The sequence below is a fragment of the Glycine max genome, chromosome 6 (assembly GCF_000004515.6).
Source record: "Glycine max cultivar Williams 82 chromosome 6, Glycine_max_v4.0, whole genome shotgun sequence".
NCBI classification, from domain to species: Eukaryota; Viridiplantae; Streptophyta; class Magnoliopsida; order Fabales; family Fabaceae; genus Glycine; species Glycine max.
This window is the reverse complement of record NC_038242.2, coordinates 45,434,363-45,447,660: the sequence shown is the minus strand read 5'-3', so window position 1 is coordinate 45,447,660 and position 13,298 is coordinate 45,434,363. Positions and strand designations below refer to the sequence as shown.

The following is a 13,298-nucleotide window of genomic DNA, read 5'->3' as shown; positions in this document are numbered from 1 at the left end:
GTTTGAAAGCGTATTTGATCTCCGGTGGTGTACGTGTATTTGTTAGGAGTATACGATGATTTTTGGTCAATTTTCGTCGTTGGAGAATGAAAGATAAGCAAAAAAAAAATAATATGCACATACGGACTAATAATCCGTATGACCCATATGGATTGACGTCAATCCATATTGGGCCTCAAGATTGTCAATCCTTACCTGGTCATATGAATTGTCAATCCATATTGGGCCTAAGGATAGTCAATCATTACGTGGTCCATAGGATTATTTTTAATTATTTTTCAAAAATATAATTTATGATTTAGTTTAAAAATTAATGGTTAAAGATGGGATCAAACTTGTGTCACCTACACTATTAATAAAATATTCAAACCAACTAAGCTAATAGACACATTAAGTTATAAACAAATAGTGTCACCATATATAATATTAAAATTTTTAATTTATATTTAATGTATATTTAAATTTACATAATAAATTTTGTGATGATTATTTTTTATATAATAATTAATTGTTTTACATATATAAATTATAAATAAAAATGATAGGTTTAATAAGTATTTACAGATGTAAAAAAATATCAAATTTATTTAATTATCAATTTCTATAAAAAAAACATCTAAATACATCATTCAATTAAATATTATATTTATTTAATTTTTAATCATTATAATTAACATCTAAATATATCATTTAATTAAATATCAAATTAGTTTGATTATCAAATTTTGTAAATAAATTAAATGAATAAAAAATTTCTAAAAAAATAATTTTTAAAAAATTAAAACATATGGATTAATAAATAAATTTTAAACCTTAAATTTTGGTTTTAATATTTTTTATAACTACCAAATTTAATATATTTTTAAATTTGATTTCAATCATTATCTTAAAATAACAATCTTATCATATTTTAAATTTTTGTTTCAATATCTTTTATAACTACAAAATCAAATAGATTTTTAAATTTAATTTAATCATTACCTTAAACTAACAATCTTCTTATATTTTAAATTTTGATTTCCATATTTCTTATAACTAAGAAAGTTAATATATTTTTAAATTTAATTTCAATCATTGTCTTAAACTAAAAATCTTATTATTTTAAATTTTAAATTTTGGTTTCAATATTTTTTATAACTACAAAATCAAATATATTTTAAAATTTAATTTCAATCATTACCTTAAATCAACAATTTTATCATATTTTAAATTTTGATTTCCATATTTCTAACCAACAAATTTAATATATTTTTAAATTTGATTTCAATCATTATCTTAAACTAACAATCTTATCCTATTCTAAATTTTAAATTTTGGTTTCAATATTTTTTATAACTACTAGATCAAATATATTTTAAAATTTAATTTCAATCATTACCTTAAACTAATCATCTTATCATATCTTAACTTTTGGTTTTTATATTTCTTATAACTAACAAAATTAATATATTTTTAAATTTGATTTCAATAATTATCTTAAACTAACAATCTTATCATATTTTAAATTTTAAATTTTGGTTTCAATATTTTTTATAACTACTAAATCAAATATATTTTTAAATTTGATTTCAATCATTGTCTTAAACTAACAATCTTATCATATTTTAAATTTTGGTTTCAATATTTTTTATAACTATTAAATGAAATATATTTTTAAATTAGATTTCAATAATTATCCTAAATTAAAAATCTTATCATATTTTAAATTTTAAATTTTAGTTTCATAATTTTTATAACTAACAGATTTATTGTACAATTAAAAATTATGTTTCAATATTTTTATAACAAATTTTAATTATTAAAATTTAGTTCATTTAATTTCATTAGTATCATCTTTCTGTCACATTATCAACACTTATCCCCAAAATCCACTTAATATCATCACGTGTCGATTTCATAGTTTTAACCCGCATTAACTCTACCACATGATCCTCACAAAGCGATCCAGGAATAAGTCTAGGTCCTTCCATGATGTACACAAATTCACAAAAAATAAGGGGACCAATTTAGTGTAATAGACAAAATAGAGGGACATATTTTAGAATTAGGCCTAATATTTTCCCATCTTTCTATCTTGTTTGGTCATGTGCTTCTAGCTTTTTGGAGAAGCTTCAATCGACTTTTATAATGTTAATGAAATTTTATAATTTTTTACATAACAATTAACATCTATACACAAACTCATATATCAACTAAATCACATCATGATATATAATTTTTTATTATTCAAAACCATCAATATATCATCAAGATCAGCCACCACCAGATTTGAACCTACAACAAACAAACCAATACAGTTAGCTTTCCTTAATTACCACCATAAATGTAGCAATCATAAAACAAATAAAACTTTAACTTCACATCACTCTTCTTCCACAAAGCTTGAATCTTTCTCATTTCCCACCACCGAAGAGAGATTAAATCAAGGAAACAACACCACATTCACTTTTAGAATAGAAGAATGAGAGGGATACAGAGAATAAGTAGAAGAAATATGATTGAAATAAGAAGAGAAATGGAAGAAAAAAAAATAGAAACCTACCTCAGCCAATCAGAGAATCCACCACTCTTAGCACACAAATGAAACAAAGACAATGATAGTGAGGGGAAATGAGTTACATGAGTTTATGGGATGAAGAGGTGGAGGAGAAATCACAAAAATGGTGTGGGTAGGAGTGGGGTTTTAAGGGTAAATTGTAAAAAAGATTAAATCTAATAAATTTAAATTAAATAAAATCGGTTGAAGCTTCTCCAAAAAGCTAGAAGCACATGACCGACAAGATAGGAAGATGGAAAAATATTAGGCTTAATTGTAAAATATGTTCCCCTATTTTGTCTATTACACTAAATCGGTCTCTTTATTCTTTGATTCATTATTTGAGTCTCACCATATTTTTTAAAATACACTATCTTAGTCCCTTGATTTTAACCGTTGACCGTTAAATTTTAAACGTTGACTAGACTAAAAAGTTGATTTATATTTTCTTAAAAAATAAGAACTTAAAAAAATACTTAAAGAGGAACTAGAACCATGATTCTTGAAGTAGAAAATATACCTTTTTATCACTATACCCAAGTAATCATTTGAATATTTGGTGCAAAATATAATATTAATATAAGTTTTATGAAAAAATAGTTCAAAATTCAAATTTTATTCTTTTTTAATTTATTATATTTTTATAATATTATATATATTATCTTTTAAAATATAATATCTAAGATTAAATTATGTTTTTACATAAATTAGAATATGTATATTTATATAATTTTTATTTTATATATTATGTTTATCTTTTAAAATACTACTTGTGTTTTAGTGACAATATTTTTTTACATTAAGATATTCATTATTTATTATAATATAGATAAGAAAATATAATATCAATAAATTACATACATAAATATTTTAAAAAATAGAAAATAATCCTTTTATTTAATTATGTATCTTTACTATATAATTTAATTATTTTAAAAAAATTCATACCTGATTAAATAAAATTAAATATAAATAAAAAATTATATTATAATAAATAAAAATAATATTTTAATATAGGTTAAACAATACTGTCATTAAATCATATATATAAATATTAAAAAGATAATAAAATACTGTCATTTTATGAAATTATAATTTATGTAAAAAAATATACATTAAAGTTAAAATTTATATTATATATTTACTTTATAAAATAAGTTTTAAATAATAAAAATACATAAGATTATAAAAATATAATATATAAAATAAAAATGACGTGTATATAACTATACATATTCTAATTTATGTGAAAATAGAATTTAATCTTATATATTATATTTTAAAAGATAATATATAAAATTATAAAAATACAATAAATTAAAAAAGAATAAAATTTAAATTTTAAACTATTTTCCTATAAAACTTATATTAATATTATATTTTACACCAAATATTTAAATGAACACTTTGATGTAATAGTAGAAGAATGTCCTTATTTTAAGGATTATGCTTCTAATTTCTCTTTAAATATTTTTTTAAGTTCTTATTTTTTTTTTAAAAAAATATTGATCAAGTTTGTAGTCACATTTAAACCTGGTGATAAAAAAACAATATATGAAGGTCTTAAAATAAATATCACATATATTTTGGTCTCTATCCTAATATAATTATGAATGATGCGCTGTCAATAACACAAACATTTTGTATAGAAATTTTTGTCAAAAGTTAACCAAATTCGCAAATTTTATGAAATCGTTATTAAATAAAATTTTAAATTTTTAAAGGGAGATATAGAATTAAAATTTGAATTTTTTAAACGACATCTATGATCACACTAGTGGTATCAAATAAAAAAAATTGAGCTTCTCAACGTCTTATATTGTAAGTTGTAGTCTCAGCCTCAGTCGAAAATCTAATAAAACTTCACTGACAACCACAAAGCATACAGAATTCATAGAATATCATTTTATCTAATTATAATTAATTTTAATTATGATTAAATTCTCATATTATTTCACTGTCTATCAGCTATTCTTGTGTTTTCTACACTGCTAGATTACAATCATATTGTATTTCTGAAGATCAACAATGACAATGAATTAAAGCATTGATCTCAATCGATCCAAAGAGAACAAACAGGGGTTTAACAAGAATAGGAAGACCCCACCGTCTTCAATCGTCAATGTCATAAGTTTCTGAGTGGGAGAAAAAATGCACTTAAAATAGAGGAATACTTTTTTAGTTAAAAAGGACATTTTTCAATCAATACCTTTTTAAGGTCCTTATTAGGAATTTTTCAAATAAAATGACTACAATAATAAATAAATTGAACAAAACATGAAACTTGAGACGAAGGTATGGATGGTACACCACCCTCTCCATTTATAATAGAAAAAAGACCCAATTAAATTAGGCTTCGAGGAAAGTAAGACACAATAGATCACTAGCAACACCCTCAAAGCTTCATATAGTATTAACAAACTTCATAGAGTCGCATCAACCACCCCAATAGATCACTACTAACACCTTCAAAGCTTAATTCCCTAAGTACAAGTCTACAATTATTATTTCTAGTTGCAAGCATTGATACTATTTTAACCTAATTTGTTGCAACATTAATTAAGCCTCAGCAATTTCAGCGGATTCAGCAGCAGCTAGGACAAGCTCAGGATGAACGTTTCCCACTGAATCCAAAGCATTGGGAAGTCCCAATGATCTCAAAGCCAGATGGGCTGCTTTTTGCCCTGAAATCATCATTGCTCCAAATGTTGGACCCTGCATTCAAAATTTAACAAAGCCCAAACAATTAGTTTCTCCATTTTTATGTTAACACAAGGATCTTTTATTGAGCAAATCTTCTAAAAGACATGAACAACAAATATAAAAACTAGAGCATTACTTCACTACAAAAGGGTTTGTTTAACTCCCCTTTCACTTTTTTTAAAGACCATTTTTCAAAACAATTCCACACTGCTAAGTAAGTAATTTTCCATCCCAAATCTATTGTTCGAAATTTATTTTCAAAATAATTGTTTGAAATCTATTGTTTGAAATTTCCCAAATCTGGACAGGCAACAATTTTTTTAAAAAAAAAAAAACAGAAAGGTACTCAAAAGACAAACACTTTTGAATGTACTCAAAAGATGTAAAATTTTGAAAAACATAAAACTGTTTTTGAAAAAGACAAATGTTTTCAAAACAGTTAAGTTACCATATAAATCAACCAACAAACTAGAGGATTATAAAAGGCACACTTTATTATATATGAAAACAATTAACCAAATTTCCTTCCTTTTTTACATTTCTGGTAAAATTTACTTTCTTCTCCTCCTCTAATTATCAAATGGGTCAAATTATATATGCAAACAATTTAACAACACCTCCTTCCCCTTCCCCAAAAAAAGTATAAACAAATGTAAGCAACAAAAAAAAAATATTGCAGATGCCAAATGTTAGCGAACTGGTCCCACAACCCTTTTTATAAAGAGAGTTGTTTCATGCATTATTTAAATTCCCTTTCAGTCCCAGTGTGCTGTTAGACCCATCACATAAAATATCTCTATCTCTATTTTTTTTAAAAGGCAATATCTCAATCTCTATGCTAAAGAAAACAATCTCAATCCTCAAAAAAGACAAGTGTCGTCTATGAATATCAAAAGGTAAAATTTAACCATTCTTGGAGCACCATCAATCTCAAATTTTACAATTCTTAAAACTTTTTTTTTTCACTGTAAGATGATTATACTATTTCATTAATAATCAAAACACTGAGAGAATTTTAAAACTTGTTTTAAAAATCTCAAATTGAATAAGTGGCACAAGAGTATCAAGAGATAATAGAATTTTACCATCCTTGGAGCACCATCAATCTCAGCAACTTCCATCCCAGTAACAATCATGCCAGGCACAACCTCCCTAGTGAGCCTCACAATGGCATCCTCAGCCTTGTTCATGTCAAGTGCCTTCATCCCAGGCACACTATCAATTAACCCAATGCTCTTGAGCCTCTTCACCCCAGTGGCTCCAAAGGGTCCATCATGGCCACAAGAACTCACCACCACCTTAGCCTCCATCACATTGGGGTCCATGCAGGATTGAGTGTCATGGTTCAATGAAACCAAGGCCCAGTTGGTCACCACCCCACCAACTCTCCCGTTCTTCACAATCAAGTCCTCCGCCGCCACGGCATTGAAGAGCTTCACGTTTGGCCTGGCCAAGAGCTTGCTCATGATGGTGGATGTGAACAATGCTGCGTGCTTGATCACCACATAGTTGTCTTGTTCGTCATACTCCACATTGAGCTCGTCTAGGAAGAGGTGTGCGGGCTTACGCACTACCTGCACTTGCACATTCACGATACACCATTAGAGGTCTTGGGTCATCAAATTAATTATTCTTTATTTTTTATCAATAAATGTTAGTTGGTTAAAATATTAGTTTTATTTCAATAGGAGATGAAACTTTTTGCTGTTTCCTTTTCTCTTAAAGATCCAACACATCTTATATATTCAAATTAATTATTCATGCATCTTTACATTTTGTTCATTATTTGTTTCATACCCTTTGATATACTCTTAAAAATCACAAAGATATTTTTTTTAATAATCAGAAGGATAGTTAACAATTCAGAAATCACAATTATAAATAGTGTAATCAAAACGGATGATTAAACAAAAAAATCAATATAAAGTCGTTTTATATTTTTGAAGCTAACATACAATAATAATATAAAAAAAATATGTCTGAATTAAGTGTATTCCTATATTTAGTTAAACATTTAAAGTGTTATATTATGATTATTTTTCTACACCTATAACAATATTTAATTTTTTTGCTGAATATATTTAATGGTAATTACAATAATAATTTATTATAAAATAAAGAGAAAAATGAATATATGTTAATAATGTAAAAGAATTTACACGATCATTTATTTTCATTTAATTTTACACCGTAGATAGTATTTTTTTTTTAAAGAAAAGAGACCGCATTAAAATGATTTTGACATTAACAACAGATAACCATTAAACTCGTTTTTATATATTCTAAAACTTATTATATTTATTGTTTTTTTATCCCTTCTTATTCATTTTCTCTCCTAGTATAAGATTCGCATATGCGTCTACCAAACATCTTCACATTTTTGGGTGAAATTTGAAAACCGATGATTGAATAGTAGGGGGAGTTTGTTCCACTATAACTTTTTTAATCTGGAAATATTATTCCTGAGATTAAAATATGGAAATCTTATTTTCAGACATTTAACAAAAAAATTGTGTTTAGTTAATTAAAAATTTAGTTGAAAATATTTTTTATATTCTTATGAATAATTAAGTAAAATGTTTGATTAAATTATTTGATCTTTCAAATATATTATAATTATTAAAAATCTTTATACATATGTATTATTAAAATATCTTTATTATTTCAAAGATATTATTTTTTTCATAATACAAACAATTTTATTATATAAGACAAACAAATTATACTTAAAAAAAAGACGGTAAATAAAAATTGACTTATGACCGAAAATTTTAGTATCATAATGGGTATGAAAAAGATATATGTATATTTCTTCTTAAAAAAAATTGTCTAATGAAAATAAATATTTTCTCTCCCTCCGTCATGACTAAATACTAAATATTATTCCAAAGTTCAGTGGAATTTATAAATATGCTCAAAATTAATTAAAATTAATTATTTATAAGTAATAAATACAGGATTATTTTTTCCTTTACAGGATTATGTTTCATATTCCAGTAAATTTCGCTTTCGATCAAAGATTAGGCGAAAAACACCACCTGCGTCTTAACTTCAAAATTTTATCCTCAGTAAAAAATGTTACTATGAGATGAGGAGAAAATTAACTCATTTTATTCAATAATCAATTGATAAATTAAATTTTATTCAATAATCAATCAATAAATTAAATAGGTAAGATACATTAAAGTGCAAAGAAATTGCAAAGCTATAAAAAAATTAAGAAAAATAAGTGCAACGTAAGAGTGCTGCAACAACCTCTTAAAGATTTGCTAAACTTAATTAATATTTAAAACTAATCAAATAAAACAAATACTGCCAGCTAATTAATTAATTTCAACAAAAAAAACCAAAATAAAGTGGTATTTGATAAGATTTTTCATCTGGTTTAAAGTTAAATTATTATTAATTTATTACTATGGAATTTACCACGGCCGTTTTTTTATAAGAAGTCAACCAATATTATATCTATATTTTTCGACAAATAGAAAACAAAAAACAGAAAAAGAGGAAGGAGAATTGCTAGGGTGAGTTACCGACCATGGCGGAGAAGAGTTGGCCGCCGAGCCAGGCGCCGCCGCCGGGGCTGACGGACTGCTCAACAATGGCGATGTTGATGGAGGGGTTTTTGGAGAGCTCGTAGGCGCACGAGAGACCCGCGGAGCCCGCGCCAACGATGACGACGTCGGTGTCGGCGTGGGTGACCATGTCGATCATGTACCTGCGGGTCATCTCGCGCGACACAATCGACTCTCTAATCGGATCGAACCGGAACGATCCGAAGTCGTAGGGCGGCGCTGAGGCGGACATGGAGGCGCGTGGCGCGAGGGGGCGGAGAGTAGGGGTGGCATGGAAGGAAGGGGATGATGATTTGTTGAAGAGAGATGAAGGGGGTGATGTTAGGAAGGAGGAGGTGATGGTGGAAGAAGCCATGTTATGGTATTGTTTGTTTTTTTTTTCAGTTTTGGTTTCAGTTGTGAGTGGAGTGAGTGAAGAATCAATGGACTGAGATATTTATGGGATGGGACAGGGTCAAAATTGGAAAGTTTGAAAGTACTATCATACAAGAGCGGGTTTCTAGAGAATGCATGGATGACGCGTGGCAGTTTATCATGCAAAATCAACGGTGTAGACTTCTTCTGTACCATTGGTAGTGCAACGGTGGAGTGCTTATTTACCATATCCCAAGCCTAAAAGAAAATTTAAATATATTTTTCCTTTATGTAGTTTAATATTTTTTTATAAAATTAATTTTTTACTTTAGTTCATGGAAAAAATGTTATGAATGGTAAAAAAATATTGTCTAAAGTGTTTCAAGAAAAAAAATTAAATAAATATAATTTATATGGATTAAAACAAAAAAATTACAAAAACACTAAATCACAACAAAATAAAAAAATTAAAAAAAAAATATTTTCCAAGAAGTAGATCAATAAAGGTAAAATTTAGATGCCAATATAGAATTAAAACTGAAGTTGATGTAAATATCGCATACTGGTACATGTTTTTAGTTCTTTCGTATAAAACAAAAGAATCAAAAATTAAAGTTTTAGGTTAATAAGAATAATATTTATTTAGTAGAATCATTATGTTTAATTCTTTTCATGCGCTAAATTTTTCTAGACCAACGGTCATCACTTACTGTAAATATGATTAGTCTTTAATCCAATTCAATGAATCAAGATATATTTGCGGTTTCTAACCCAAAATAAAAAGAAAAAAGTAGGTTAGTCTAATCATTAATGCAATAAAATTCAATTTGATCTCAATAATGTTCATAAGATTATTCTCTTCGTTTCATTTTAATTTAATCTTAAGATTTTAACGCATATATTAAGAAATACAATTAATATCTTAAATTTTATAAAATACATTATATAACTTCTTAATATATCATTTATCTCTTTATTTAATTAGATTTTTTCTCATTTACTATACAACAACTACTTTTACTAAGAGCATCTACGATGCATAATGATTTATATGAATATTTTATTATAAATTTGTGGGTCTTATAATTTTATATAGATTTAAGTATTTTAAACAAAAATTCACTCAAATATTAAGATTGCTAAAGTGAGTACTTAAATTAATTTTGTAAGTTCTATAATACTAAAAAGTATATTATTTATGATATGATATTAAGGAGTGATTGCTAATATAATCAATTATGCTTATATAAATAATTTAAGGTCATATACTCCGGTGTGAAAAAACTTAAACAATGTTATTTAACATTAAACAACTCATATAACAATTATTTTAGAATGATTTTTTATTAGACAATAGCTATAACGGAATAGAATGAGTACAAAGTGAAAGAGACGGGGCAAACGATATAAGTAATCAATGAAAATATTTAATGATAATACACTTAATTTAAGTGATAGTTTTGTTTCACCAATGGGTGTTAATTTAATAGGTCAATTATCCCATTCATTTGCACAAAAATTACCATTTAGCAGCAAGGGATTTAGTTGAGTTAGTTGAGCAAAATACTTTAGTAAGTTAACAATATTATAAAATCTAAATAATTAAGGATTCAAAAGAGAATTAATAACTAATACCAACTTTGGAATGAAATATAAACAAAAAATAACTAATCTACGCAAATAAGAAAATTAATTAACATAATTTAATTTTAGTAGTCTCAATAAAAAATAATTAATTTTCTAAAGTATCATTTTATATTTAATTGCTTAGAACAAAAGAGAGAAAAAATTATTAGAAATAAAATTATAATTAGATGAAAGTTATTTTAAAGATGATATCATTAAATAAGGAAAAGTTGGTTAACATTTACATATATTTTTGTCCATCTACAAAGAACTTTTTTTTACTTGTAGTTTAGTTTGGAGGTAGTATATCTGAAAGTGAGTTCATATCTCTTATAATTAGGATAAAAATATCAATTATTTTTTATACAAAGGACTAGAGGAGTCTCTTTTTATTAAATTTTCCACACACTATTTCACTTCCTCATAAAAAAGGTATTTTGAAAATATATAATAAACTTAATATTTACATATAAAGAAAGTGAGTATGACCAATTTGAACTACCAAAAACTGAGGCACCGGTGAATCACTTTTTTTTTTTTAAATTATAATAGTTTGTTACTAACTTCTTTTTTTAAATTATAGTAACAAGTAATCACTTTTTTTTTTCAGGATCATTTTCTCAGCCTTCTGCCCTTTCCTTCAAAGGGTTTCAGATCCAACCCTTTTTCTTCTTCCTCCCACTCTCTCAGTCCCAATGAGTTCAAGCAGATTTTTGTCCTTTATCCTTGAAAATTCTGAAAAATTCTACATTTGAGTTGTTTTAATCCTAGATTCATGAATTGAAGTGGAAAATTTGTGATTGGGAGAAAAAACAAGTTAAAATTAGTTCAGATTTAGTGCAAAGTAAGCAAACAATAAAAACACTGTAAAAAGATCAAACTTTTGTTTGAACAAAGCAGAAGGGAAAAATTTTTATTGAAACCAAAAGCAACAACATAACTAGTACAAGATGTACCCAGAATTCAAATCACAGTCATATCCTAAAACAATAAAAATACTGCTACAACCACACCCTCCTCATCCATGATTTTAAATAATACTCCTTGGGGATCTAAATCTAAACAACAACAAAAAAATTGAATTTAAATTTAAGTAAATATTAAGTAACTTTTATCTCATTTAATGATAATATTCTTATCAAATCTTTCATTTAATAAAATCTTATCTTTAATGAATCATTTATCTTTATTCTACCGTCACTATTATGAAATATAATCTAAGAAGATTTTTTAATTAAATATTATTAACTGAATTTCTTAAATAACGTATCTGGTCATGAAATTATGATTTCCTGTAGATCATTTATTAATATTCTACTCACACTCCTATGAAATATATTTTAGGAAGAGCAAGCAAACAATGAACAACATCTGGTTGTGGGCAATTTTGGATTTCCCTGGGATGTGATGAGGACATTTTTGTAATTGAGTTTTGAACCGTAACGTTAACTTAACACCGTCAAGATAGAGGTACCAAAAGTAATATCTTCATTTGGAAGGGGTGCATGTATTAACTAGACTAAACCTAAGGAAGTGTCAGAATAATTTATTTTATTTTGCTTAATTCAGTCATAACCTACTACTTTAGGTAAAAATTAATTGATTTACAAAAGTTTTACTTTTTAGATAGTTCACCGTAATTGATTAGTTTGAAAACGATAGAAAGAAGATTTAGAATTATTATAAAAAAAAAAGTAAGAAAAAAGTAGTATAGGCTGGTAAGTGATGCGATTGAATTTTTTTTAAAGAGAAATAGAAAAATCAAATACAAAACAGAAATGAGATGAAATATAAATGAAATGAACATTTATATAAAGATTGTTTACTAAGAGATATAATTATTGCAGAAAAATATTCAAGTAAAACCAATTATGTGTACAACAAGTAGAATAAAAGAGATAGAAAGAAATAGGCATTACTAGCCTTGCATCAAGTTTTACTAGCCTTTGTAAAGACGTACAGACAACAGTGTTTCTTAAAAAAATAATTTAATTTTATGTAAAAATAAAGAAAAAAAGTAGTTTTTATAAAAAAATAATTAAAATAGTTAAAAAAAATTTGTATATTCCTTCTCCCTTCTAATCCTCAATAAATAAATTACAGACTAAACACATTTTGTGTCCTTACAATTTAACATTTTTTTTATTTTTTATCCTTATAAAAAAGTTATTTTGTTTGTATTTTTGAATTTTTTTTATTTTTTATCCTTAAAACGATTTAGATAATGCATTAAACAGTAAAAAAGAACGTCATCTAAATTACTTAATTACTTAAAGGATGAAAATAAAATAAATATAATTTATAAAGAATAAGATTAAAAAACATTGAAAGAACAAAAAGAAAAAAAATACTAAATTACAAGGATTAAAAATATAATTAAACCTAAATTATATATACAAGTAGAATATTGTGAGATAATTAAACATTTGAAACTAAAATAAGCAAATAATTTTTATTGTTTTAATTTTAAGCAAGGTTAATCTCTCTTGCACAGAAAGGTTAAT

General features: G+C 25.7%; 1 protein-coding gene across 1 annotated transcript; it reads right to left on the bottom strand.

Annotated features, from left to right (window-relative positions):
* Window positions 1–4,820: 4,820 nt before the first annotated feature.
* SC-04 (thiamin biosynthetic enzyme) lies at window positions 4,821–9,223 on the bottom strand. The gene is made up of 3 exons (NM_001249883.2): window positions 8,777–9,223; window positions 6,325–6,813; window positions 4,821–5,251 (listed from the first exon to the last, which is right to left on the bottom strand). Exons 1-3 carry the CDS (start codon window positions 9,167–9,169, stop codon window positions 5,096–5,098), a joined length of 1,038 nt encoding a protein of 345 aa, NP_001236812.1. The 5' UTR covers window positions 9,170–9,223; the 3' UTR covers window positions 4,821–5,095.
* Between the last annotated feature and the right edge of the window lie 4,075 nt (window positions 9,224–13,298).

Coding starts and splice junctions, on each gene's coding strand:
- SC-04 (NM_001249883.2), bottom strand. CDS start 9,169: ATGGCTTCTTCCACCATCACCTCCTCCTTCCTAACATCACCCCCTTCA. Junction 6,814..8,776: donor GCCAACTCTTCTCCGCCATG/GTCGGTAACTCA, acceptor GTGCAAGTGCAG/GTAGTGCGTAAGCCCGCACA. Junction 5,252..6,324: donor TTGATGGTGCTCCAAGGATG/GTAAAATTCTAT, acceptor TTTTGAATGCAG/GGTCCAACATTTGGAGCAAT.